Source organism: Saccharomycopsis crataegensis, assembly GCF_037102585.1.
Source record: "Saccharomycopsis crataegensis DNA, jcf7180000000098, whole genome shotgun sequence".
In the NCBI taxonomy this organism is placed as follows: domain Eukaryota; kingdom Fungi; phylum Ascomycota; class Saccharomycetes; order Ascoideales; family Saccharomycopsidaceae; genus Saccharomycopsis; species Saccharomycopsis crataegensis.
Genome location: NW_027043838.1, coordinates 146,325 through 172,952, shown reverse-complemented (window position 1 = coordinate 172,952; position 26,628 = coordinate 146,325). Strand labels below are relative to the sequence as shown.

At 37.1% G+C, this 26,628-nt stretch overlaps 9 protein-coding genes across 9 annotated transcripts; 4 read left to right on the top strand and 5 right to left on the bottom strand. All coding sequences in view use genetic code 12, as the record gives it.

Moving 5' to 3' along the window:
- Positions 1-289: 289 nt before the first annotated feature.
- On the bottom strand, positions 290-4,084 carry DASC09_057670 (potassium ion transporter; the record flags this gene model as incomplete). The annotated part of the gene is made up of 1 exon (XM_064999351.1): positions 290-4,084. One exon carries the CDS (start codon positions 4,082-4,084, stop codon positions 290-292), a length of 3,795 nt encoding a protein of 1,264 aa, XP_064855423.1.
- A 605-nt stretch (positions 4,085-4,689) lies between these two features.
- Positions 4,690-7,222, bottom strand: YMR1 (phosphatidylinositol-3-phosphatase YMR1; the record flags this gene model as incomplete). The annotated part of the gene is made up of 2 exons (XM_064999350.1): positions 4,690-7,032; positions 7,118-7,222. The coding sequence occupies 2 exons, from the start codon at positions 7,220-7,222 to the stop codon at positions 4,690-4,692; spliced, it is 2,448 nt and encodes an 815-aa protein (XP_064855422.1).
- Positions 7,223-7,684: 462 nt separating this feature from the next.
- Positions 7,685-8,032, top strand: MOH1 (Moh1p; the record flags this gene model as incomplete). The annotated part of the gene is made up of 1 exon (XM_064999349.1): positions 7,685-8,032. The coding sequence occupies one exon, from the start codon at positions 7,685-7,687 to the stop codon at positions 8,030-8,032; it is 348 nt and encodes a 115-aa protein (XP_064855421.1).
- A 193-nt stretch (positions 8,033-8,225) lies between these two features.
- DASC09_057640 (uncharacterized protein) lies at positions 8,226-12,299 on the top strand (the record flags this gene model as incomplete). Its single annotated transcript, XM_064999348.1, has 1 exon — positions 8,226-12,299. The coding sequence occupies one exon, from the start codon at positions 8,226-8,228 to the stop codon at positions 12,297-12,299; it is 4,074 nt and encodes a 1,357-aa protein (XP_064855420.1).
- A 998-nt stretch (positions 12,300-13,297) lies between these two features.
- ALG6 (dolichyl-P-Glc:Man(9)GlcNAc(2)-PP-dolichol alpha-1,3-glucosyltransferase) lies at positions 13,298-15,016 on the top strand (the record flags this gene model as incomplete). Its single annotated transcript, XM_064999347.1, has 1 exon — positions 13,298-15,016. One exon carries the CDS (start codon positions 13,298-13,300, stop codon positions 15,014-15,016), a length of 1,719 nt encoding a protein of 572 aa, XP_064855419.1.
- Positions 15,017-15,163: 147 nt separating this feature from the next.
- Positions 15,164-17,886, bottom strand: DASC09_057620 (uncharacterized protein; the record flags this gene model as incomplete). The annotated part of the gene is made up of 2 exons (XM_064999346.1): positions 15,164-15,983; positions 16,049-17,886. The coding sequence occupies 2 exons, from the start codon at positions 17,884-17,886 to the stop codon at positions 15,164-15,166; spliced, it is 2,658 nt and encodes an 885-aa protein (XP_064855418.1).
- A 293-nt stretch (positions 17,887-18,179) lies between these two features.
- Positions 18,180-20,225, bottom strand: NCP1 (NADPH--hemoprotein reductase; the record flags this gene model as incomplete). The annotated part of the gene is made up of 1 exon (XM_064999345.1): positions 18,180-20,225. The coding sequence occupies one exon, from the start codon at positions 20,223-20,225 to the stop codon at positions 18,180-18,182; it is 2,046 nt and encodes a 681-aa protein (XP_064855417.1).
- An 870-nt stretch (positions 20,226-21,095) lies between these two features.
- ACT1 (actin) lies at positions 21,096-22,948 on the bottom strand (the record flags this gene model as incomplete). The annotated part of the gene is made up of 3 exons (XM_064999344.1): positions 21,096-22,202; positions 22,591-22,604; positions 22,939-22,948. 3 exons carry the CDS (start codon positions 22,946-22,948, stop codon positions 21,096-21,098), a joined length of 1,131 nt encoding a protein of 376 aa, XP_064855416.1.
- Positions 22,949-24,678: 1,730 nt separating this feature from the next.
- On the top strand, positions 24,679-26,622 carry DASC09_057590 (uncharacterized protein; the record flags this gene model as incomplete). Its single annotated transcript, XM_064999343.1, has 1 exon — positions 24,679-26,622. The coding sequence occupies one exon, from the start codon at positions 24,679-24,681 to the stop codon at positions 26,620-26,622; it is 1,944 nt and encodes a 647-aa protein (XP_064855415.1).
- Between the last annotated feature and the right edge of the window lie 6 nt (positions 26,623-26,628).

Below are 26,628 nucleotides of genomic sequence, written 5' to 3'. Positions count from 1 at the left end.
ACATCCCAGCCAGCGTAAGACGTAGTCGACGGTTACAATCAATAACAATAATAATAAGATAGAAACAACATGCAAATTGACAAACAGATCTATAAATTGGTATAATATAATAGGAAAAAAAATTATTAGAGAATGAAAAAACTAGTAAAGGAAAGAATGAAAAAGAAAGAAAAAAAAAAAAAAGAATAAAAATAGCAAATTTTTGCTGATTATATTGCGCGTGGGATCACAATTATCAATAGTACCCCACCCCGGAATAAATCGATCATAAAATATAATATAACTTGTTTCAATCAAAACGTTGATAATTATTCATGTTTGTCCGGAAACTAGTGTCTGAATTAAATGTAATAGTGTTTCTTCTAACTGGAGTTGATCCTGATACTGGATCAGTCGTCGCGACGATCTCAGAGCTAGGACTAGTAAGATTCCCCATGGTCACGTTTCTGCCGAAAGACGGTCTCTTAGGAACCAGATCGGTCTCACCAGAATCATTCCTGAATGGATTTTGCGATTTTTGGTTATCGGAAATTGGCGAAGGAGGCTTGTCATCTGTATTAATTGCCAGGCTACTGTGGTGAGTATCTTTGACATCATCACTGAGTAGATTGTTCTGGGTCTCACTCCGAGTCTCTGTGTCAAGAACATCATCAATGCTCCCCATATTCCGTCTTTGTTGGGCGATATGATAATTATTCCATTTCTCAAGGTTTGGACTGACATTGGAATTTCTGGCATTATGATCGCCAGTGTCATCATACCCTTCTTCCCCATCTTCAATAGCATCATATTGAGAGAATGATCCAGCCCGGAAATGATGGGCTTGGTACAGGTCTCTTCTTTCCAAAGTTTTCGATGGTAAAATGACCGCTCTATCAATGGAATAAGGCAATCCTCTATGACGGCCTCTAATAAACATCGCAACAATAACCAACTTACTAACCACATTAAATTGTGCCGAAAATGAACGGTTGTCATTTGGATACCCTAAAGATAAACCAACACAACCATACGCCGACACTACCTCAAATAATACTTGGAAAATTGTAAAATATGGATCGTCCAAAGTCCTGAGCTTTTGGCTCTCTGCGATACAAATGATGAACAACCCCAAGAAAATATACCACAAATCAAACGATAATTGTCTTCTTAAATGCGTACCCACAAATCTCTTGGTTAGGTCTCTGCGGTTATTTTTCGAAGATACGCTGCTGCTAGAATCATTGACATCCTTATATTGGTCTTCGTCTGCCCCCGATGCATAGATTCCCAAAGACTGTTCCTCATACACGTTGGTTCTTCTCACAGAAATAGCAACCGGTAAAGCAGAAACGTACATCATCAACATGTAACTAACCTGAATGGCAGGATGCAATGTCGACAAGTTAATACACGTGAAACCAGCGGTTCTGGTACTAATAGCTTGGAAGAACGCCGCCAAAACTTTGGTACTATTGGACAACAGATCCAAGTCTTTGTCATGGATATCCAAAATACAAAATAATACCAAATCAATCATATTCAAACAAAATAACACAAAGAACAACCACCAAGTTGGGATGGAAGGAAACAACAAAGTGAAGCATCTTCTTGGATGATCCAACAAAAACGCCAAAGATTCCTTGAATAATGACAAATCTCTCGCCAACTTGAACAATACCCAAATTATAAATCTCAACATGATTGGGAAAGCCACGTTACCAATAGTGACAAAAAAACAGCCCCATAGTAAAATATACCGGTTGGTGACAAATGATACAAAACTATCAGGTGTCAAAGTCAATCCCAAATCATTAAAACATGAAGCGGCAGTGAACCCAGCCCACCACGCTGGGGCCACCCCATCCGCACGAATGATCTTTCTATAATCAGTTTCGGGAATCGTCCAAAACGCAAAGAGTGCAAGGGCAAGTATATGGAACCCAATATAATAAACACATAGAATCTTTGCGAGAAGCTTGAGAGCTCTATACTCAACACCACCCAATTCCTCCTTTTGTTTATGATCTATAGGCACAAAAGTGGAATTTCTCCCAAAAGTTGGGTTGAATGATAAATAAGCAGCGCTCATTTGCCTCTTCATTCTATTAGAAACATGAGAATCCATAACCGACAAATCATCCATCATCACTGATGGGTATTTACCCACTTTCTTTAGATTTTTCCCAAAGATCTTCGTAGCATTTGTCTTTTTGAAAAAAGCAGTCGATGATCCAGTTCTAGATTTTTTGTGCAATGGCTTTCTTTTAGGTTCTTTAAAAGTAGTCTTCAACCCATCATTCATATCGTCTATGTTATCCCCATCATCAGGAATGGAAACTTGTTTTTCATTTTGAGATTTGTTTGAAAATCTGACATCCATAGAAGTTGTTCCTTTGCTATCATTTAATGATCGATCCACTTCTGTAGCATTAGATTCGCATCCTTGAGAGACAATAGATTCCTCATCTTGATGAAAGTGTTTACCAGTAGTTCCATTTGAGAGCGGAGATCTCTCCTTTGAATGATGATTTGGCATAACGTTTGGAACAAATGGTTCCTCTTCATCGCTGCCATCATGATTGCTTGAAGAGCCTTTCCCACTACCCTCTTTTTCATCACAATAATTATCCTCCTCCTCGTCCTCGTCATCATCACCAGCATCATCGCCATCATCATCATCATCATCATCATCATCATCATCATCATCATCATCATCATCATCATCATCATCATCATCATCATCATCATCATCAGATTCCTCCAAGACATCCTCTTCAATATTCATCTTGTGATGATTGTAAGGTCTATTGACAGAATCTCCTTCATTTTCCTCGTTATCTTCATTTTCCTCATCATCTTCATTGTCAATGTTCTTCGACTTCTTTCTCCAGCTCTTGTTCAAGAAATTAGATTTGCTTTTCATCATATTCAGGAAAGAATCTGTTCTAATATGCGTTTTTTCACCATTTTCATCGGCCAAGTGTTTTGTAACCTTATTCTTCATTTTTTTCAACTTTCTAAGCTTTCTTTTTTTGAATTGTCTCTCACGTTCTGCTGGACCTTTGACAATTAAAACCGGCCCTTCTTCTTCCACTTCAGGATTTGTCCCATTGGGAAATTGGTTCTTGTTCTTTTCTCTCATCATGGCAATAGACATATACATATCGCTTGGGTTCACCGTATTGTGATGCTGTTTTTTGTTGTGGGGTATTGGCAAGTTACCAAATCTGATACCATTGTCTCCACCGAGTCCTTTTGGATCATCCACCACCACTTCTTTGTCCATTCCCAAGTCACGCATCGGTATATCCGTGTGATAGTTCGGTTGGGTGTCCATCATGGTTCCTTTATCGTTATTTTTACTAGCAGTTGTACTGGTTCCGTTCGAACCTTCCTTATCTATCACATGGGCAACCCCATTTTCTGTATCACTTGATAACGAATCAATTTCCGTGGGGTGTATAGACATTGCTTTACTGATTTTCGATATGATTCTGGTTAACTTTCCCCCATTGTTTTCTTCATCCTCATGGTGGTCGCTGAAGCCCATGCTGGCGGTTCTCGCGGCCAACGTTGCTTGTCTCCGTAATTTATGGTTCAATTTGGAACTGGTCTTGATACCGTCAAATGTCTTTTCAAACCAGTATAATCGCAAGAAGACCAAAATACTATGAATAAAGATTGGAGTAGTGAAAAAACAAGACAAGTACAATACTAATTGTTGGTACAACGTTATATCATTCATATTGACAGTGTTTAGACCTGCTTGAGAAACCGCTCCAAATGCCATAAAGAACGCATCGATATAGGCCATATTCTTGGGACCATATATTAGAACCGAGGTTATTACCCCACTCATAATGATGTAAAAGTAGTGAACGTGAATAAAATTCGGCATGAACAAAGAGAACAACGGACCCAAATATCTTTCAAGTACCCCGATTGCATCACGAAACCGCCTCCCTAATGACCGCTCATCTTTGTAAACACTTCTCAGAGATATTGAATTGGAACGATGTTCCTTGAATTGTTGATACTTCCTGGAAAAGAAGTTCACGAATGTTAAAAAGCTTCGTTCGAGTGGCTCATCATGCGAATTCATCTTTGAATTGCGCAATAGTTTTCTTATTATCTTGGGCTCCGAGAATATGGGTTGGGAGAGTTCCCCACAGAGAAATAATTGGGAGGTTTTTCCAAAAAAAAAAAAAAAAAAAAAACTGTTCTGAAATGGATTGGGAATAATATAGATAGCACTATGCTAAAGGCAAATAAAGCTGCTATCAAGTGGATTAGAGGAGCCCACGTTCTGCTCTAATTTCTAGCACCTTCTTGTTTAGGATGGTTTATTTTTCCAAGAGAAGCAAGGCAGTTTCAACAAACCTTGTAGCCCTCTTGTTTATATCTTTCTTATTTAATGCTGATTACTCTGGGATTCTTCAAAGAAGTAATGTGGTATTTTACACAGCTAACTAAGTTTAGCTTTTATTTTTATTTTTATTTTTTTTCCGAAAATTTTTAGTTTATTTTTTTCTTTTTTAGTGTGCGCCTCGCGGAAAACAGGATATTTTGTGACATGACAGCTAATTTATATACACCACCACCTAACATCTCCTTATATCTTGACATATTAAAAAAAAAAAAAAAAAATCTCAAGGCTTTCTATCATGGCTGCCTGTAATGTAAAACTAAAATGAAAACCAAAAAGGATCACGACCCAATATTCAACTTCTCTATCCCAATATCCCCATGCACGTTTTTGACACTTGTCTCGTCATTATTGTAATTGTCAAACTCGTCATTATAGCTCTTCTTAATGTTGTGCTTCATGATATTGATATTTGTTTCTCTAGTGGCTTTCCCAAATGAGGGGTTTTTCGTGCCATTTCTATTACTATCACCGGTAGCGGCTCTATGAACAATATTGGCAAGTTTCTTATTTAAACGATCCGCTTCCTCAAGTTCAACAGCATTGGTATCACTTGTTTTTATACTTAACCCATTCATTTCTTCATCACTTCTTCCATAAAGCTGATACCACCACCTTACTGCCTCGGAGTTAGGAAGTATAATATCATCATCTGCATCATCAGATGGGGGTTTGTAAGTTTGGTTGGCAAACTCTTGTCTTCTCGATAGGAAGTAATCCCAAACTGATCTAGTTTTAAAATGAAGATTGTGGCTAAATTTCTCATGCTCATTATCAACCAAGAAGTTACCATATTGGCAACTATGTAAATGGTAAACCAATCTTCTAAGAAATCTCTCATTGAATTCGAATTTTTCTGGAAATTGAATGAACAATTGGTAAACTGCATCCAAGAATTGTTGGAAAATCGGTGAAGTGAATTTGATATGCTTCTTCTTTTTGAAGTGATTAGTCAACTTATTAAAGGATTTGGAAGCAGTGTTAATAGTATCGGAATTCAAAATTGAGTCAGTGCTGATACCAAAACCATCATCAAAAAAACCTGAACTACTGGCTTCGCCAAGTTCAGAGGTGTCGGTACTAAAACCGTTGATGCCACCGCCATTATTACCACCATTACTACTTGATAAATTATTCACAAACTTGGTTTCAGATGACAAGTGACCCGATCTTTCTTTGAACCGATGACCAAAACTAGACCAATCTTTTTCAATCAACACAATAAACCCTTCTAGAGTTCTATAGTATGGATCCAAACAAATTTCAGCCAATGAGCAAATTTGCGTAGTTCTGTCCCAACCATCAGAACAATGAACCATCACATGGTTATTATTGAAGAATAAAGATTTTACCACCAAATCAACCCCATTCAAAATTATGGTCAAATTCTTTAACCAGTTAGATTTACTCAAGGTAGACGAATTCAACATTGGTAATTGAAGAAGGATATCCGAATCCTTGAGCACCTCATATATTTTCATTAGAGAATCTCTCATCACATGGATATTATCAATCCCCAAAAATTTTCTTTTGCAATTTTTGTAGTTATCAATAATTTCCGTCCCTGCTCCCAACGCAGTTTGCGCCATAGCGTTAGCAGTTGGTCTTGCATCAACAATCAAATCATTATGGTTGCCCAAGTCAGTGATATTGGATGTTGGAGTTTGTAATTGAGACCTCGATGAGGAGGTGGATGATTGTGACGATGATGAAGAAGGTGAGGAAGTATCCAGGCTGTAGCGATTTGACATGAAGATCTCATATATCAATTTTTCATCTTGAATGGACCTCGATTGACTCAATCCAGTTAATGGTTGAGATGATCTTGTAAGGGTACACCCATTCTTTTTAAAATAATACGTCAAACTTGGAATTCTATTTTTCGATCTAAATTTCGCAGCGTATTTCAACACGCTATCAGAAATACTTTTTGGAACGATTATATCTTTCGAATAAGTTTCACAAAATTGGTAGCTTTCATTAATGGTGGATATCCTCCAGCTATTCTGGCCGGGATATTGTATTGTATTATCATCTTTCTGTAAGCTCTTGAAGTTAAGACCTTGCCGTTCAAATTCCCGTTCGATATTGTAGATGTTCCAGGAATTGAATTTGGCTTCAATGGGTATTGGCTCGTATAAAAATGCGTATAAATGTCTAATATCAGTAACGCAGGTCAATTTCTTTATGGTCTCGAATACATCCTTGGCGACTTTGATGTCACTTTCGTTGAAATCTATAGTTATATTTAGGAAGTCTTTGCACTTTATCTTGAGACATGCTCCGCGGTATAATTTCGCGATATCTCTCAAATTTTGAATCACATTGATTGCATCATTTTCGGAAACCGTTTCTAGTCGCGAAGTCCCGCCGGCTCTTTCCTTGGAATTCTCATCTAATAAATGCTTGGTTGCTTGGTGCTGGTTCGATAAATGTATTACATCCAATAAGCATGAGCCTGACTTGAGCTCAACATTATCTATTATAGGATATGAGAGCCATAGTTCTTTAGGCACGATTCTGTCTGCAGTTTTCACTTGGTAAATGAATATAAGATGGTGATTTGTTAAATGCAAATCGCCTTTGAAATAATGGCCCCTTTTGTAAAGAGTGACATTACTGGCCTGAGAATGGTGTCAGTATAAATGTATAAATGCAAGGCTAGATATTTAGTTCGTGACGATACACACTTTAGTGACTTTGATGTACTCCATCCTGGAGTAAATAATCAGTTATTAATGGTCTATTTGAGTGGTTTCGAAGGACCTTATTATCTTCTGGTAATCTGTCTTCACTTGCACTCGATGAGGGCATTGGGGTTGGTTCAACTGGGAGTTTTTGTGATAACAGGGACTGGAAATGTTACCCGGATATATTCCGCTAACAAGAGCTTTCCTTTACGTCCCTCCGTTGTGTCAGAGTATCGCAACAACAACGACTGACCACTATGTTTTTTGTAAACAATGAAAAATGAATTCTCTGATTATCATTTGCAGTTGGCTCACCTGAAAAGAATGAAAAGGAAGAATAAACAAAAAAAAAAATAAAAGATCAAAAAAGCTGGCTGGCGAGCTCTGGCAAGAAAGTAAATAGAATGGCTACAAAGGTTATGCAGCCCCCATTGGCATCGCCTGTCATATTTCGTGCGTCAAAGTCATCTCCTCTCCCTCCAGCGGTTAATCTTTAATCGGTGGAACCGCCAACGAGAACTGATAGCCACTACCTCAAGACAGTAAATACCCGCAGAAGGGCATCGAGCCTACCCACGCACACTAAATGGGGATCAGACATTCCGATCACTGGGAGCCAGAGTCTCCTTCGGTGAAAATCTATGCTTGTCAGAACTGCAAAACTCATCTAGCAACCAGCAAAATGATCATTTCTCGTGATTACAGAGGAAGAACTGGAAAGGCCTATCTACTCAAGAATGTTATAAACATCAAAACCTCGAAGAAGATCACGAAGGAGGAAATGACCACCGGGAAGTACCTAATTCGCTACATTTATTGTCACCAGTGTGGTTCAAATATAGGATGGAAGTACATCAAAGCCGACGAGAGAGATCAACTATACAAACAGGGAAGGTACATTATGGAGATAAAGAGAGTGTGCTGTACTGTATAAGCCATTTCCATACCTTTTTGAAGTTATTGTTTGTTTGTTTGTTTATTATATATTATATAGTTGTACAAATCAGAGATGAGATGAGATTCACGTGATGAAAACTGTAAAGCTAGCAAAGATTGGGTTTTGGGTAACTTATATGGGTTGATAATCTACTCTCCAACCATCATCCTGACATTGCCACCCATTAAAGATGATTGAGCATACTTACTTCGAGGAATATCCAAACTTGTCCATAGAGGAACGGTTGTCGTTCTTGAAAACAGTATCGACTTCAATTGTCTCCAACGACCTCCAAAAACGAGCCATATTGAATAACCATACTGTCTTTTTGAGAAAGCTATTGGATGACCTATTATCAACAGCTGACAGCCAAGAGCACGCAGATCAATTAGTTAACTATTCTTTGCTAATCTTGAACTCATTGATTTATCTTACATATGATGCTTTACCAATATTTTCGAGATTGAATGCCATTTCTTACTTGATTCGCAACGCTACTTTGTTGACATCTCAATTATCTGGATCCTCACTGCTGCAGATAATCTTGAAGAATCTATCTTGGAACTTCAAGGCGTTCGCAAAAATATTATTCTATACCGATGATTCTGACTTGGTGTACACCGTCAATGATGATTTCATCGATCTGGTTGTATTGTTAATGGCTTATTCACCTAGCCCATCAGCAAGCGGGGCGTCTTTATTGGACATCCAAGAATCATATAATTCATGCCTTTTCAATCTATTCAACGTCCTATCAATTTTGGCTAATATTTCAGACTCCATGAAAATAAAAATGTACCCCTACCTACTCAAAAAGGTTCTTATCGAAACTTACCCAATTTTGGACTCCTTAATCAATCCCTCGTTACCTACAACAACCCCGTCATTAACAATAGGCCAAATATTGTCTAATATTAACAAGGGAGACTCGATAAGGCTTGAACACATAGATAACCTTGACTTTATAAACTTGAATAACAAATTGATCAACAGATTGGACACCAAATACCCTTCATTCAAAAACTTTTATTTCTCCAATACTTTACCTGAACACTGTCCAATTAATTTGTCGTTGATACCAATTTTTTTACCATCGATGTTTTATTCATTTGCAAATATGTTGGACATAAAAGACCCTCAAGATTTAATTCGTCTCCTTAACGAAAATGATTCGTCAAACTCACATGGCAATCTCATCTTACCAAAAAATTTATACTTTGTGCTCTGTGGATTTTTGAATTCAAGCAATTCTCATATCAAATTGAGTTCGATGAATATTTTGCAAAAATATTGCTTGAATTATGTTAACCATTTACAATTTCAAATTGATGAAGAATCATCATCTTCTGCTAATATTGTGAATAATAAAATCATCTTTCACACAGTTTCGAAATACTTGCCATATTTGATGAATGTTTTCCACCCAAATGATGATGGTGCAAAAACCTCGGCTGTGAACGTTGAATCGGCGCAATCCCATAGATTTTCTAATGATATTCCAATTTCTAAGAATCAAAAGCCTCTGGATTTGGTTTTACAAGTATGCAAGTTCAGCTCAACTAACTTGGATATTGATCCTGCAAACCAGTTTTACGAGATGATTTTAAAAAAATTGCAGAATTACAATGTTCTAAAGATTGTGACTGATAAATTATTGCATTTGCTTATTCATAAACTCATTAAAACTTTCGAAAGAAATTATATTGACGAAACTTTAACTTCTTCAAAGCACAAGAAACATAAATCAAATTCACCTGAATGTATTGGGGCACTTCATATCTCTCATAGTGAAAAAAAGCTTATAAGCTTTTCTAAATCCAATTTATATTTCACAGACATTGCCTCCTTTGAAGCAATCAGTGATGCAAATTTTTTATTCAAATATGCTTCAATTGATGACTTGGAATTGTTTTTGAACTGTTTTGAAATTTTGAATTGCTTTATGTCCATCAAGAATAACAACGTATACAAGAAGTTTGCATTAAATCAATTATTGAGCATTGGGAATGAGCCTAAAGTTCATGAAAATGCGAAAACTATCGGATCACTACATGGTTCTAGAAGTTTTGGCAACGACAACACTAATGTTGATGGGAATGTGTCATATGGATACAGGACCTATTTGAATAATTTAAATTTGATTGTGGTGAATGTTTTGGCTCTTCAATTGCGCGTTTGTGGAAGGATAGAGAAGTTGGTGTGCTCTTCTAAGAATAATGGAAAGAAGGGGGTTATTAAACTATTGGACTATTTGAGCAAGAATTTTTATAAGAATCTACTCATCAACAAATTAGCTCAAAGCTTGGTGAACTTTTTGAAATTTCTATCAACTGATATTTTGTTACTACGGTCTTTCTTTGTCATCAATTTTAATAAAGAGTTGGTCATTGACTTGATGATAAGAATTAATAAGTTTTCATTGGAAGATATTATCAGGAGCTTTAATGGAATGGATTCCTGTGAGAAGATTAATGAATATGATAATTGTCTAAACATTCTGATCACTGATCTTATGTCCAAGATTCTCAATGGTCCAGAAAAAAATTCGCGAAGTTCACTACAACAGCAAATTTCAAAAGCAGTTATCATTTCTATAAGGAATTTTGAAAATTTCAAAACGATTTTGAGGTCAATTATTGAAACAAAGACACTTGTATGCTTGTTATTTGCCAATTTGAGCCTAGAATTTTCTCCAATTCAACAATATCTTTTAAGTTTGACAATCGAAAAGCAAGACGGAAAATTAGTTATAAGGAACCATGCAATACCATTCAAAGATACCAGTAAAAACGTTTTAATTGATATGATTGCCACTAACATATCTGGCATATATACTAGTGATCCAGATGAAACAGCTGCTATTAGGAATTATGATGAGTTTTCATTTGTTAATTACATTTTTTGCAATTCTATGAGTTGCTTCGGAAATAAATCAAACTTGGAAAAACTCGATTTTATTGAAGATTGCTTTGACTATAGTAATAATTCCCAGGAAGCTTTCAGAATTGTTAATTTGGGATCTGGCCTGCCAAATGTTTGGAACATTGATATTAATAATTTTAATTATTGCAAATTTGAAGAATTCATAAATGGCAGTGTTTCTAAGGACATTTCATTAAAAGTGGGCTACACGACTCTCGTTAATTTTGTGTCTATTTATTCTTTGAAGCACGCAACTTTGATGATTCTTAAAAACTTGTTATATGAATCTCCCATGAATTTGAAGACAGATTTTGTGTTGAAAAATTTGCAATTCAAGAATATTTTGAAACCATTAATGGTGGACTGTGTTTTGGCTACGAGTCCGCTGGTGATGAATAGGTCTGGCTACACCAACACTCCTAAGATCAAGGGGTTTGTTTTAGATTATAAGACTGAGTTGGTTAATATAGTTAGAAACTTGATATCCGATTTGCCTAGGATCATTGGAGTTTTAAGCTTTAACATTCGCGAAAGTGGTCCTTGTGTTAACGATGAAATTTTGGATGGTGAAATGGAGGAATTTTTCATGGACTTAACATTGAAACACTTGACATTATCAAATATTATTGAAAAACCAAAACTCGTGACGAATATTTTATTCGTTATCAATAATTTATTAACCTTGAATGAAACTTTTAGAAATATTGTCATTTCCAATGAAATTTTAATGAAAAGATTGAAATTGATATTGGATTTGAGTATGCAGGGGACTTTTGGTGAAGATGTTTTTGAAATAGATGAAGCTAGTTTGAACACGTTTGTGGATATAGATATGGAAGTGTTGCATAATCTTGGTATCAAGGGTGCTGATATTTTCGCTGAAGATTTATCAATGTCAATGAAGGATGATTTCATCAAGAAATTTTCTGAGAATCTAGTCGGCATGTATGAGCAAACCATGAAACAGAACACTGGTGGGAATTATTATCCGCATCATCATAATGTTGATTTCTTCAATATTAAATTGGCGTGCGTTTGGATAGTGATCAATTTGATATGGGACCAAGATGATCCCGATGTTGATGGTATCAAGAAAAAAAATCAACATGGTGATATTTTTGAAACAGGTTCCAAGCAACCAATGAGTGGATTTTTTAACTCTAGAGATTCGATGACAATTGTCGATCGATATAAGAAGCTTGTTGCATTGGGGTTCTATGAATCAGTCCAAAATTTAGAGAAATCAGAGATGTTGGACCTTAAACAGAGAGCATCTGCAGCGGTGAAGAACTTTGATACTATTAAAAGTGAATTGGAGAGTTTGGGAGCTCTGCTTGTTTGATGTACTAATTTAGTTATTGTTATCACTGAGGTTTTAAATTTTTTCTTGTGTATATGCCTGGCTATAAAATGTATGTTATGGAACATGTTTAGGGGATGACTAGTTTGTAATGAAATTTCAAGTTTTGAAGGTTACCGATAGATATTAGCAGACTCTTTGCATTTCAACTTACAAGAAAAAAAAAAAAAATTGAGGTAATCTTTTGTGTGAACCTATACAATAAAGCCTTCAAATAACAATTTTATTATGCTCTTGGTAAATATTTGGAGCTGCAGGCCATCAAATAACATATAATAAGACTTGCGGTTTACAGCGATTCTGATAATAATAAATAAAATCAATCTCTCTTAATAGCTTGATCCCCAGAACGGCAATTAAACATATACAAAGACATCAATTAATTCAGAATGTGATAATCCAGCTCCTCTGATTGATTGATGTTTTCATAATCGAAGAATTGTAATGAAAATATAGGATGCGTAGGGCGTAAGAGTGTACAAGCTCCCTACCCAGCCCTACCCTTATGGGATCAATGGCTTTTGAAGAATATTTTAGTCCCGATTATATCTGTATAAATGAATTATGGTCCTTTAATGTCAAATCATCCGCACCTTTTTGTTAGATAGGTTCAAACATCTTAAAAATGGAAAAATATCGCCATCATAGATGGATGGAAACGAAAATTCAAAAACTTGTCATCTACTCTATTTAGTTTTTCTTTTAATTAAGCATCCAACCATTCAACTTGAGATTATAACTTCTGATTCAACTTTCAGTTGTACTTTGCCATGTTGGGACATTTTGTGCCTCTTACCCTATTGTGAATTTTTCTACGCAAGTTTACGCATTGGAAGGTATGATCCATGTGACCATGAGAGGTAAATAATAAAATAAATGGGGGAGTAGGAAAGGGCAAATTTCCTCAACAGATGGGTGGTCCAATTCACAGAAAGATAAACCGTCAATTGTTATAACCTCTCCATCTTCTTGGGTTCAAGATGCCGGTCAGAAAAAGACATACCAGAAATGGCTCCGAGAATTATGACGCTGATGATGAAAAATCGATGTCTTCGAGTACCAAGAAATTGATCGTCACTAAACCGAAGACTTCTGAATCGATCATTGTGAATTCCCCATTATACGGGTTTCTATCTCCTTTCAAATCGGCAAAAAGCCAATGGATGGTGAAGTATATCGTTATACTATTTGCCTTGATCATCAGGATCGTGGTGTCGTTTGGCCCGTACTCGGGAGAACATGTGGCCCCAAGATTTGGCGATTTCGAGGCTCAACGTCACTGGCTTGATTTGACTGTGAATCTACCAATTTCCCAATGGTATTACTACAATCTTGAGCATTGGGGGCTCGATTATCCTCCATTGACTGCGTACCATTCGTTATTATTGGGTTACATTGGCTGGTTCATTAGACCTGAATGGTTCCAGTTGGACGCTACCGATGGGTTGGAAAATGAGGAATTGAAATTCTTCATGCGATTCACGGTTATTGTCTCGGAATCCTTACTTTACATTCCTGCCGTTTACTATTATACTAAATGGTTCAACAAGAATATGGATATTTTGAACAAGAAGTCGTCATTGAATCAGGTATTGTCCATCGCCGTGCTTCTATTCCAACCAACGTTGATTCTCATTGACCATGGGCATTTCCAATACAATTGCGTCATGTTGGGTTTTGCATTATTATCTTTGGACGCTATGTTGAATGATCATTTGATGTTGGCGTCGATTTTCTTTGTATTTTCCTTGACCTTCAAACAAATGGGTCTATTCTACGCTCCCCTTGTGTTTGCTTACCTTTTAGGGGTCACATTCAACCCATTCAACGAACTTTTATACAATATTGGGGTCTTCAAGTCTCGTAGAGCTAATAAATTCGATTTTGTCAATCTATTCTTGATTGCTTTGGCCACGGTTGGATCTTTCATCGTGGTATTTGCTCCTTTATACATTTTTGCAGACGACGGCCAAGGATTTGCTAATTTGAAACAATCAATCTTGAGAATCTTCCCATTCAATAGAGGTATCTTTGAGGACAAAGTCGCCAACTTCTGGTGCACCACAAATACCTTGGTAAAATATAAGAACTTGCCCGTGGATTTGTTGAAGTTGAGTGCGTTAGGTTTCACAGTCTTATCGATCTTGCCTGCTTGTATTGCAATTTATTTTAACCCTATCAAATCACTATTGCCTTGGGCTTTGGCTTCTACCTCTTGGGGCTTCTTTTTGTTTTCATTCCAGGTTCACGAAAAATCAGTGTTGCTCCCATTGCTACCAACAAACCTTTTGTTTTGTTATGTCAATGACGATGAACTATTCCAACTCTTATCATGGATCAACAATATTGCCTTATTTAGTTTAGGACCTTTGTTGAAGAGAGATAAGTTAGATTTACAGTTCTATACATTGACTTTGTTGTCAAATTGGTTGGTGGGTAACTTGACACCCGAATCTTTATTGAATAATTTAAGATCGCTTTTCAAATCTTTTTTCTCTGTTGCTTGGTTCACTAATTGGATAATCTTTGGGTCAACTATTGGTGCAATTGTGCTAGACTTGGTGCCTTATTTTGTCGAAGCACCAGCAAACTTGCCAGATCTTTGGGTCGTTGGTAATATCACCTTAAGTTTTATTTGTTTCTCGATATTTTATCTTTATATAACATACAAGACTTGTGCTTTGGCTATAAGCTCCTAATCTTATAATACTTACTTACTTACTTCAATTCTCACTGACCCAGCATTTTCAATAAATATATTATTACTCTTATTCTTTAACTCCAAAAAATTGAATGAAAAAAAACAACAAAAGAAAAAAAAAATAGTAGTAAGAATGATAAAAATATCACTCGCATGATGGAAGATAAATATCGGTTTTGAGAGTTCTGTTGGGGAAAAATAACCCCCACTGGGATTCCCAAGTCTGATCTACTGTATGGTACACACTCTTCCATGGTTCATCAAAAGCCTCAAACCAAAACCAGGGGTATTCTGTTTGTCTAGCTTCACAAATCCAAGAATTGATAAATGTTTGCATTTCTTCCCTTCCTCCCACAGCATCAAAATAATAACCACCATCGTATGGCCAACCAACTTCAGAAATTACCATTACAGCTTTGCTTTTAGCTTTTGCATTCAACGGCTCGACTTTTTGTCGTAGAAAGTCAAATATCCATGTTACTGATTTGCCAACCGATTCACCGACAAAAAATGGATGAATATTTACCCCAACCATATCAGAAACCTCAATCAAATCAGGATAAAGCATGGAACCAATTTCTGACACCCCCACTGGTAAATCATGCCAATTCATTTGGTCATCAACAAAAATTTTGACATCACTAATATATCTTGAGAGTTGTAGAGGGGTCTTTTCCTCCCTAAATAGAACCTCATTGCCTACGTAAATAGAATCAAAGTACTTTCTTGGATATTTCTGCAAAACTTCTTTTAAAAGCCTTATTTGTTCATCATTCAATATATCGTCACTACCGATCCATATTCCAATTGATAAGCTCATATTTAAATCAAGCTTCTGGATACTGCTCAAGATAAGTGATTGTTGAGAGCATTGCATGCCATACGTCCTAATCCTGGATGTAACTTGAGATAGAACTGCAAGATCCAACATAACTTCCCGCTCACTAACACCACAATAAGGATGACTATAAAATGTGTTAGAAGTTGCAGGAATAAATACGTATGCATCAAAAAAGGTCGCACAACATACATAACATTTTTTGGGGTGTAATCAATTCCGTAAAATACATTCTCTAATTCCGAGTTATCCATTAGTGCAATAATTTCCTGATCAGTATTAAAAGGACTTGATAGACCGTTATAAGAGTTAATCACTGGATTGTATTCCCCAGCTGATGCACTTTTTACAGGAGATTTGTTATCACTGATAAAATGGAGTATCCTTTCAGGATTTTCTTCAATACTGAGTTTGCTTCCGAGATTTTCAAGGATTTTTGATTTGGTGTGTGATAATTGTCGGTCATAATACCTGTAGAAAGAAGATTCTGTGCCTTTATAGTAAATAATTATCAATGGTATGAAGGTAGAAATAGAAGCAATAAATAATAAAGCAAAAGCAATCAAGAGGAACCATGTCCAGTTGAATCTTTTCTTTGCTTCACGAATGAAGTTCATTTTGGCAAGACTATTGTTATGAGTCTCTTGATCTTCATTATTGCCTTTATCAGCTGAATTTTCTAGGGAATAAAGTACAGTACCATTATCATCATTTTGGGTGATAAGACTGTCATTTTGGCTAGCATCTTTCATAATGTCATCAGAAAAACTTTTTGGTGAAACAAAAGCATCTTCAGAAATGCTTTTATTACTAGAGCTGCGATCATCGTTATGGTCTGGATATTTTACTCCGACATTAATATTTGAAGATACAAATGAAAAAAGCTCAGCATCTTCATTATCAACATGATCCAAGACTTCGTTGGAGTCAATCACTAACTTTTCAATGTTTTGGGCTTCAGTTTCTGAAATTAGTCCAGTAAAAACCTCTCTTCTTTCTTTATTTGAATTATTTGGCAGTGAAATCTCTATTGGTTTATTAATGCATTCATCACTATTAGCAGCAGTTGATAATGGACTAATAGTTTGTATTGGTCCAGAATATTTGATCTTATTTGATATTTCTTTACCGCTTAGTTTTGAGTTCACTAATCCACCTGTTTCTTCATTATTGCTGGGCAAAACAGATTTTCCGGAAGTTGAGCTACTTCTATTAGTATTTAAAAACCTGCGATCTTTATAAGGAGACATTGGTTGGGAACCATTTTTACCTGTAGTCATTCCTGAATAAATATTAACCCCAGAGGTTATGGGTGAAAGGATGGAAGATTGATTTTCCTCGAGCACTGCTGATTGATCTGACAAATTAGATGTGGATTTAATATTCCTTATTTTATATTCGAATATCTTTGGGGTAACTTCAAGTTTAGTGCTTTCAGATCTTAGTTTCTGTTTCGGTGAATAACATGGTTCAGTGGTGGTGAGTGAATCTTTAGCCTCAGTCTCAGGCAGGAACTGGACAGCAGCATTCTTGGACTCTTTTTGAGACATAGTCATTTGGATGACAGATGTTATCAACGAATCCTCTCTATTCTCTGATCTTAAACTATCATTGCCTTTGAGAGTGATCAATTCATTGCCCTTTTTGGCGCCATCATCAACTGATGGAGATGTGACACACTCGGTGTCAAAAAGGCCACCTATACCGCCTCCGATGTGATTTATAGAAAACTCTTTCAAGCGCCCAAAAAAAGTGGACTTGTTGGTGCTAGTGGAGTTGGTGGCATTCATTAACGTCTCAGCATTAGCGTGCACCGGTCTGAGATCCAAATCTAAGTCATCACTAAAGTAATGTACTTCGTTATCGTCACTCGCAAGCTTAGCAGTCTCATAAACAGTAGTATCTTTTGCATAATCATCGTCTTCAGTAGATGAATCAATATTGGCACCATTAATGTTATGAGATGAGTTTATCACAAGCTGATCGACCACCCTTTTCCGTTCATTTATAACATCTGACGATTTTAGCATCTTCAGTATGATCAATATTGGCTTAAACACTATCACTTTAACTGCGAATTGAAAGACGAGAGAATTACTAAATGAATGTTACACAACAACAACTGTTCAATTGTGGACTGTTCCCAAAGGGGACACAAAAACGGCTACATGAAAATATCCAAAGACCCTTTTGTGTGATATGTGCTTACATGCAAATTCTATTATCAAGAAATGTATTTATTAAAAAGTGTATAGCTTTTCAGAGATATTAGTAGTACAAAAGAAAAGAAGGAGAAAAGAAAAAAAAGGAGAACAGAAGGTAATTACCAAACGTCTTCTTGGTATCTGTTAATAGATTTGTATTTTCTGAGAGTTTCAGCTGCAGCATCTTCTGTAATGCCCTTTTCCTTGGACAAGACAGTGGCCAAAGCCCCTTGGACGGATCTGGCCATGTTAGAAGCATCACCACAAACGTAGATGAAAGCCTTTTGGTCAATAAGTTCAACAAGTTCTTTAGATTTTTCCAACATCTTGTGTTGAACGTATACTTTTTCACTGGTTTCTCTGGAGAAGGCAGTCACAATTTCAAAGTTCTCACCCAAAATCTTAGCATATTCGACCCATTCTTCTTTGTAAAGGTAATCTTCGTCGGATCTTCTTGAGCCAAAAAACAAAATGACCTTACCAATCTTAGTTCCCATTTTAGCCATGGCGACTCTTTCTCTAACGAAACCTCTCAATGGGGCAACACCGGTACCTGGTCCAACCAAGATGATTGGTAAAGCAGGATTAGTTGGCAATTTGAAGTTGGAACGGCGGACAAAGACTGGTAATTTAGTAGCTGAAAATTTACCTCTTGGACCGTCCAAGTCGTAAGTAGCGTACAATTGATCGTTCTTCGCATTTTGGTTGACTTCCAAGCTATGCAATAAATTAGTGGTAACACCAGTGACATATTTCTTATCGGCAGTTGGTGCGGTTTCCGCTTCAACCACGGCAGTGACATGAATTGTAGTCTTTTCAGAAATTGACGATGAAGAAATGGAGTAGAAACGTGGTTGTAGGTTTGGAACGGAGTCTACGATAAAACTGTTAGGGACGGTAGTCCATGGGGCATCTTGAGATAAATACAATAAAGCGTCAGAGATGTTGAATTTCTTGGAAGTGATTTCTTTATGGAACAAATCTTTGTCCTTGGAAAGCTTGGTGGCCAAATCTTTGACTTGCTGAGATGGAGCAAATTCACTAATTGAGCCCAAAAATTGTCTGGAGACTGCCCCAGTGATTTCCAAATAGTAACGTGCGATGCTGTCAAAAGTGGTTGGGGATGGGAAGGAATGGCTGGAAGTGGTATCGAGAGGTTTAATAACCACAACTTGGTTTCTCTTTTCCAATAATCCGAAAGCTTTCAAGAAATTGTCCACTTCCTCATTAGAATTTGGTGGCAAAATGGCTAGATGGTCACCAGTGGAATATTTCAAATTGGATCCAGATAAATCAAATTCAGCGTGAATGCAATGGCGAGTTTGAGAAATAAATAGTTCTTTAGATTTAGTGACAGGGGCCAAGTATGGGAAGCTGTGATCAAAAGGACCTAAGTTTAGTTTTGCATGGTCTTCAACTAAGTAAGCTCTGTGATGCTCGCCAAGGAACACATCGTCGGAAGAAGAGAATAATTCGGCGCTTTCAACCACAGATACGGCAGGTTGATATTTAGCTTCGACTTCTTTCAACGACAAAGTGTTTTTTAAAGTTTCAAAAGTCTTTTCTTTCCAAGCCAAGAAATCTTCATCTAAAGTGCCAGCACCATCGTCACCATCACCATATGGAACAAATTTAGTGGCACCTGCTTTGATCAAGTCTTTGTCGACCTTTTTGGCAGCACCGTTGTAAAACTCGTAGGTGGAGTTACCCAAACCGAAGATGGTATAATTCAAGTTTTGCAAATCACCTTCGTCAATGGTATCCAAGTATTCATTAAATTCTGTGGCAGAGTCAGGAAGTTCACCTTCACCATAACTGGAGATAAAGAAGAACACCAAAACGTCTTCAGGGATTTCGTTTAAGTTATCGAGGTCATAATCGTCGGAGTCGGCAACCAAGGTGGATAGTTGGAATCTTGATTGGAATTCACGTCCGAATTTTGTGGCGTAGTCTTCAGCAGTACCAGTCTGAGAAGCATAGATCACCACAGCTTTCTTGTCACATTCCTCAATGACTTCAACAATATTTCTTGATTTGGACGATGCACTGACATCTTCTTTGTTTCCAGTACCAAATATTTTTCCCTTTGCTAGGATGAAAGTGACCAAGATGGCGAGGATTGATGAAAGAATACCACAATCGGTCTTATCAAGTGAGAATGGCATGATTTTACTTCTCTATAATAACGAAGAATTGGATTTGAAAATGCAGAAAAAGGAGAGGATAAAGTTGGTTATAGAGCACGCCAACAAGTAGGGATAATGATTTGTATAAATATAGATACAGATATAGATATACGTGTCGTTGCCTGAATTATCTTTCACCCTATGTGTGATGAACTGAAATCACTGTGGAAAAAAAAAAAAAAAAAGAAAAGAAAGAAAAAAAACTTGGGTGAACCTTCGATTTGGATCAGGACAGGCAAAATTCAAAGAAATAACAGTTTTCGTTGATATTTTTTTTATTATTCTATGGATTTAAAGACAGCAGGGTCAGGATAAACTAAGATTGCCAAACGTCTTGGTTTTATTTATTCGTCATTCGTAATCGTACGAGTGTAACTGGTGATGGTGGTGTCACCTTGATTATTCGTCGTTAATAAACCTCACGTAACAATCCCACAAGCGAGCTAAACGACGATAACGACAACACAGAAAAAAAAAAGAAAAAAAAAAACGAAGAAAATAATAAAGGACACCAGGTTCAAATTCAAAATAATAATGTTGAAATCAATCTACAAGAATACCAGATATTTTTTGCGAGAAATAAGAACAGAAATTTGTAAAAAAAGACAATAATGGAGAATGATTTTTTTTCAAAAAAATCAAAAAAAACACTTCCACTAATGGGCCCCTCACAAAAAAATCCATTCATTCCTTCATTTCAATAAAAGCTAAAAACTAAATAAAAAAGAAAATCACAGGTGGAGGGGAGGAGGAGGGAGGGAAAAAAAGAAAAATTTGATGAGATTTTTGAAAAACAAGAATACTATAGAAAAAGCAATAATAAACCCAGTACAACACTCAGTAGTTTGCTTAGAAACACTTGTGGTGAACAATGGATGGACCACTTTCGTCGTATTCTTGCTTGGAAATCCACATTTGTTGGAAAGTAGACAAGGAAGCCAAGATAGAACCACCAATCCAGACAGAGTATTTACGTTCAGGTGGAGCAATGATCTTAACCTTCATAGAAGATGGAGCCAAAGCACTGATTTCCTTTTGCATACGTTCAGCAATACCTGGGAACATAGTAGTACCACCAGACATAACAATGTTATTGTACAATTCCTTTCTGACATCAACATCACACTTCATGATGGAGTTGTAAGTGGTTTCATCAATACCAGCAGATTCCAAACCAATGACAGATGGGTGGAACAAAGCTTCTGGAGCTCTGAATCTTTCGTTACCGACGGTGATAACTCTACCATCTGGCAATTCGTAAGACTTTTCAATAGAAGAGGATTGAGCAGCAGTTTGCAATTCTTGTTCAAAGTCCAAGGCAACGTAACATAATTTTTCCTTGATGTCTCTGACAATTTCTCTTTCGGCGGTGGTGACGAAAGAGTAACCACGTTCAGCCAAGATCTTCATCATGTAGTCGGTCAAGTCTCTACCAGCCAAGTCAATTCTCAAGATGGCGTGTGGCAAGGAGAAACCGGCGTAAATTGGGACAACGTGGGAAACACCATCACCAGAATCCAAGACGATACCGGTGGTTCTACCAGAGGAGTACAAGGACAAGATAGCTTGGATAGAAACGTAGAAAGCTGGAACGTTGAAAGTTTCAAACAAGATTTGGGTCATCTTTTCTCTGTTAGATTTTGGGTTTCTTGGGGCTTCGGTCAACAAAACTGGGTGTTCTTCTGGAGCAACTCTCAATTCGTTGTAGAAGGTGTGATGCCAGATCTTTTCCATATCATCCCAGTTGGTAACAATACCGTGTTCAATTGGGTAACGCAAGGTCAAGATACCTCTCTTGGATTGGGCTTCATCACCAACATAAGAGTCCTTTTGACCCATACCGACCATGATACCTTGATGTCTTGGTCTACCGACAATAGATGGGAAAACAGCACGTGGGGCGTCATCACCGGCGAAACCGGCTTTACACATACCAGAACCGTTATCGATAACGAGCTATAATAATTGTTAGTATACCTTGTCTCATAGGATAGACAGATAGATAGGCTGGGCCATTTTAAAAAAAAATCCGCAATAGCATCTAATCCATGACAAGAAAACCGATCAACAAACACCAATCAACCAAAAAAAAATTGAGCTTTCAAAGGTATTAAAGATTGCTATTCCAGTGCTTCGCACTTGTAATTAAATAGTGGATACTAAATGTGTCCAATCAATCTTTGCTTGTTTATTTTTTTTTTGTTTTTTTTCCACAATCCAGTTTTTCATGCCCGTCACAGCAATTGAAAAATTGAAAAAAAAATTGGTGTTGAACGACAGACACATCGAGATTAAATTTAATATAGATAAGTGATCTATAAGCGTAGATTATTTAGATACGTACGGCAGCAACTTCTTCTGTAAAATACTGTTAGTAATTTTTCGTTGTCGATGATGTGTCGCTATCTTTCATAAATCACGATAAAAGAAAATGGCCAGCGCACAACAATTTCCCAAGCAAACGCCACTAAGGAAAAAAGAGCATTGGTGAAATCAATTGATTGGAACAGTAACCAAAGTTTCAGTGAAACCAATTGAGACAACACATAAAACTAATGATAGAATGATCCGAGATATCCTTTTTCCGTTCCGTTGGCAATAGCGGGTGGGGCCATTTTCCAGATGGTGATGATAAATAACAAACGCCAGGGCGAAGATCGTCTTAATTAAAGAAGCTGTAGTAATTACGTACCTCCGTCCATTATGTGATGGTTTTTTTTATTATGTTTGAGTCAAAAGCAATGAGATACAATCTATCACAGATGATAAGAATGAGATTTGGGGGGGAAAAGAGAGGAAGAAAAGAGAAAAGAAAGAAAGAAATCCTCCAACGGCAGAAAAAATAGGGGCGTTGGGGGGAAAAGAACAACGCATCTGTGCGCTCGCAACCACCGCGAGCGACGGCCGGCCCCGGCCGGCTGCGGATTTTATTATTGTTATGAGCCCTTTGTCTCCTTCTCTTTCGAGAGAGAGCCAAAGGACGGGTAAAAAAATGGAAGCTGTTTGGATCTTTCCCCGTGTACCCAGCACCATCTATTACCAACAATTCACATGGTCGACAAAAGAAAAGAAAGAAGGTGTGTGTCGTTGGTTAATTGGTTCTAAAACATTCTAAAATTAGACCATCATTTTTTGTGTTTTCGCTACCTTTTTTTTTCTTTTCTATTTTCTTTCTCCTTTGCTCTTTACGCAGTCAAATGGCAGTCATGCAAACAAACATTTTGACATCTTTATTAAAACAAGATGAACAGCTTAGCTAACTCCATCGAGAACAGTCGCACAATCTACCTCAACTTTGCAATCCCTTAATCTTCTGCTTGAAATGTCCTCGCGTATTGTACTGTGGCCAGAGTAATGGCGTTATGAAATTGCTGCATTGGGATTTCAAAGGAATTTCTCAACATGCATGAAAGATCTCCCTGATGTCTCTCCACAAGCAACTCCTTGTAAAATAAAATAAAAAAGAATATTGTTGATCTTCTGCAGCTATTTTTAGATCTTCTTAGTGCAAATTAAAAAAAAAAAAAAAAAAGTAGTACTAATTTAAATCACAAACTCTCTTTCCATTCAGAAAAATTGTTCCTTTCAAGATTGAACCCTTTTCGTCCGTACCAACAAAACCTCCCCATAATATTACAATTCTCCAGAGCCCGATTAAAAGTAGAATGATTGTACTATAAGATGTTGAAATTAAGGATAATCGGGATAACTACAATAATTGAGTGTGTTCAGACTACTAGAAATGCACTATCTTTAAAAGCAGCTAGCGGTGTAATAAGCAGGCTTTTAATAAACACCAGCTAACACCATCTGCTACTTTTTTGGTAGTAGAGGCTTATTGAAATTTCAAGTCTTTAAAAAATATTTCTATTCATAAAATCTTTAAGTAATTCACTATCAATGCCTTATACAATCCTCAAATGCATATTCTCTACAAGCAGATGAAATATTATTTTGGTAATCTGTTTAGAAACACTTCTAAATGCGATGAAACTATTGTGTTACATCAATATTAGCATACCGAGTCATAAATAGAAATGAAGTAACTATGCATCTGCATAATCTAAATTCGGAAAGGCTCTTTTCTGGTTTTTTGTTCGTTTTGGGTAATACATAAATATGTGATTCTCGTAATGATTGCCTGGTAAGCCAATTAAAAAAAAAAAAAAAAGAAAAGAAAAGGCTATATTTAACACTCTATTTTAAAACTAATGACTGTATTAAAATGAAACAAAAAAGTTTGAGTAAGGAATATAACACTTCTTTTTTGTTTTGTTTCTTTTTGCTTTGGGGTCTTGTATTTCCAGGAACGAGAGATGCTTGCAAAATAAGTTATATATAAGACCATCTTTTGGGAAGTGAGAAGTTTCTGAATCTTAATTTTCTTCTTTAAAAGCTTTCTACAATCACAAATTTTATCTACTCAATCATAATGTTTAAACCTTCAACTGAAAGGCTTGTCCTAATATTTATTCCTAGTCTCTTAACTTGGGTCATCACTTTCACCGTGTTTTCGACATATTATTCGGGTCCTGAGAAACTAGTCGATATTGCTGGTACCAGAAACCAAATGACTTTCGCTAAAAATTTAGCAGTTGGTTCAAACTACGATGGTTTCGAAGATATCGGGCTTTTGAAGCGTTGTGATCTTCCAACTAATTTTGATCCCACTCCAAAATCCTGGGAAACAACCAGTAGTGATGAACCATCTTCTATATCTTCATCTCAATACCGTTACCACTCGTTTTTGCCAATATCTTCTTCTACAAATGACGCTACTTTTGACAGCAATAGTGCGCAAGCTACCGATGTGACTGTTAGCACCAACGGGAAATATCAAGGTCATGCTTCGGTAAGTCTGACTGAGACGTCAATATCCGAGGCTATTTCCAGTACCAAATCGATTCCTACTGGTGATTCCGCCTCAGTGTTATCCAGTTCGGAAGCCAAATTATCCAGCTCACTTTCTGCTTTAAGTTTTTCTATCGAAGCTGGTGCTGCTCCTACCTTATCCACATCCGTATCAAGTGCTACTTCTAAAGCAGCTGCTGATTACACCGTCTCTGCCAAGCTAAATTTCTCCACCGCTCCATTGTACTTGATATCTGTTGAGATCGGTACCCCTGCACAACAAGTTCTCTTGGAATTGGATACCGGGTCTTCTGATATTTGGGTGGCTTCTGCAGTTGATCCGGGAACCATTGATTGTTCCACTTATGGATGTTACAATTCATCGGACAGCCAGAGTTACACCGCCTCTGGAGAAACATTCGAGATGATTTACGGAGGATCCTACATTGTTGAAGGCAAATATGTTTTTGATGATATAACTGTCAATGGGGCAGCGATCGATGGAATGAAATTTGCCATAGTGGATGGTGCGTCGGCATCTGACGCTGGGATTTTTGGTGTTGGGCCTAAGGCCGGTGAAGGAAGCACCATTGCATCGACCACTAACACTACTGACACCAATGTTACCGGGATATTGTCGGAATTGAAAAGCTTATTGGGGAGTTTTTGGGACGAGCTCATTCTGGTTTTTGCAATTTTCAACACCTATGATAACTTGTTATACTCGTTAAAACAACAGGGTTATATTGCTGATTTGAAATATCTGGTGTATCGTACTTCTGTTGGCACGTTGCCAAGTGCTTACACAGCCCCAGCCAATTCCAGCTCATACAATTCCACTTCAAATGGTACTGAGAGTCTGGTTAATTACAGCATGTTAGGACAAGGTGTGGTTCTTTTTGGTGGTTCTGATTCATCGAAGTATCAAGGTGCGTTGCAAACTTTCTCTATTGTTCCTTCCCCAACAATGGAGACTTATCTTTCTTACGTACAGCCTTTGATTGATTATTTTGGAGACGAATTGAAGCCATATTACTTGACCAATAACTTGATAAATTTGTATGATATTGATATCTTGGGGGTCAATTTGTTGACTGTTAGTGGGGTGACGACCGCTGGTTCCGGGATTCCTGCGTTGATTGACACCGGGACCCTTATTAGTGGGATTCCCTCAGCGGCAATGGGGATAATTGTTAATGCCACCAGTGCCACCTACGATGAAGATACGGGGGCTTATTATGTTCCATGCGACGGGTCTTCTTTCCCAGCTGAAGGATTGACTTACAGTTTGAGTTTTAATAGCGATAGCAGTTTGGGAGTTGAAGTTGGTTTGCAAGATACCTTGATCGCCCCATTGGAGATTGTTGACGAAGAGATTGTAGTTGATGGGGTTCAGCAGTGTTATTTACCATTTGAGACTGGTGAGGATGAGATAGTGACCTTGGGAGTGTCGGTGATGAGATATTTCTACATGGAGTTTGATTATGATAATTGGGAGATCAGTTTGGCGTTGGGAAATAACTAGATGTAT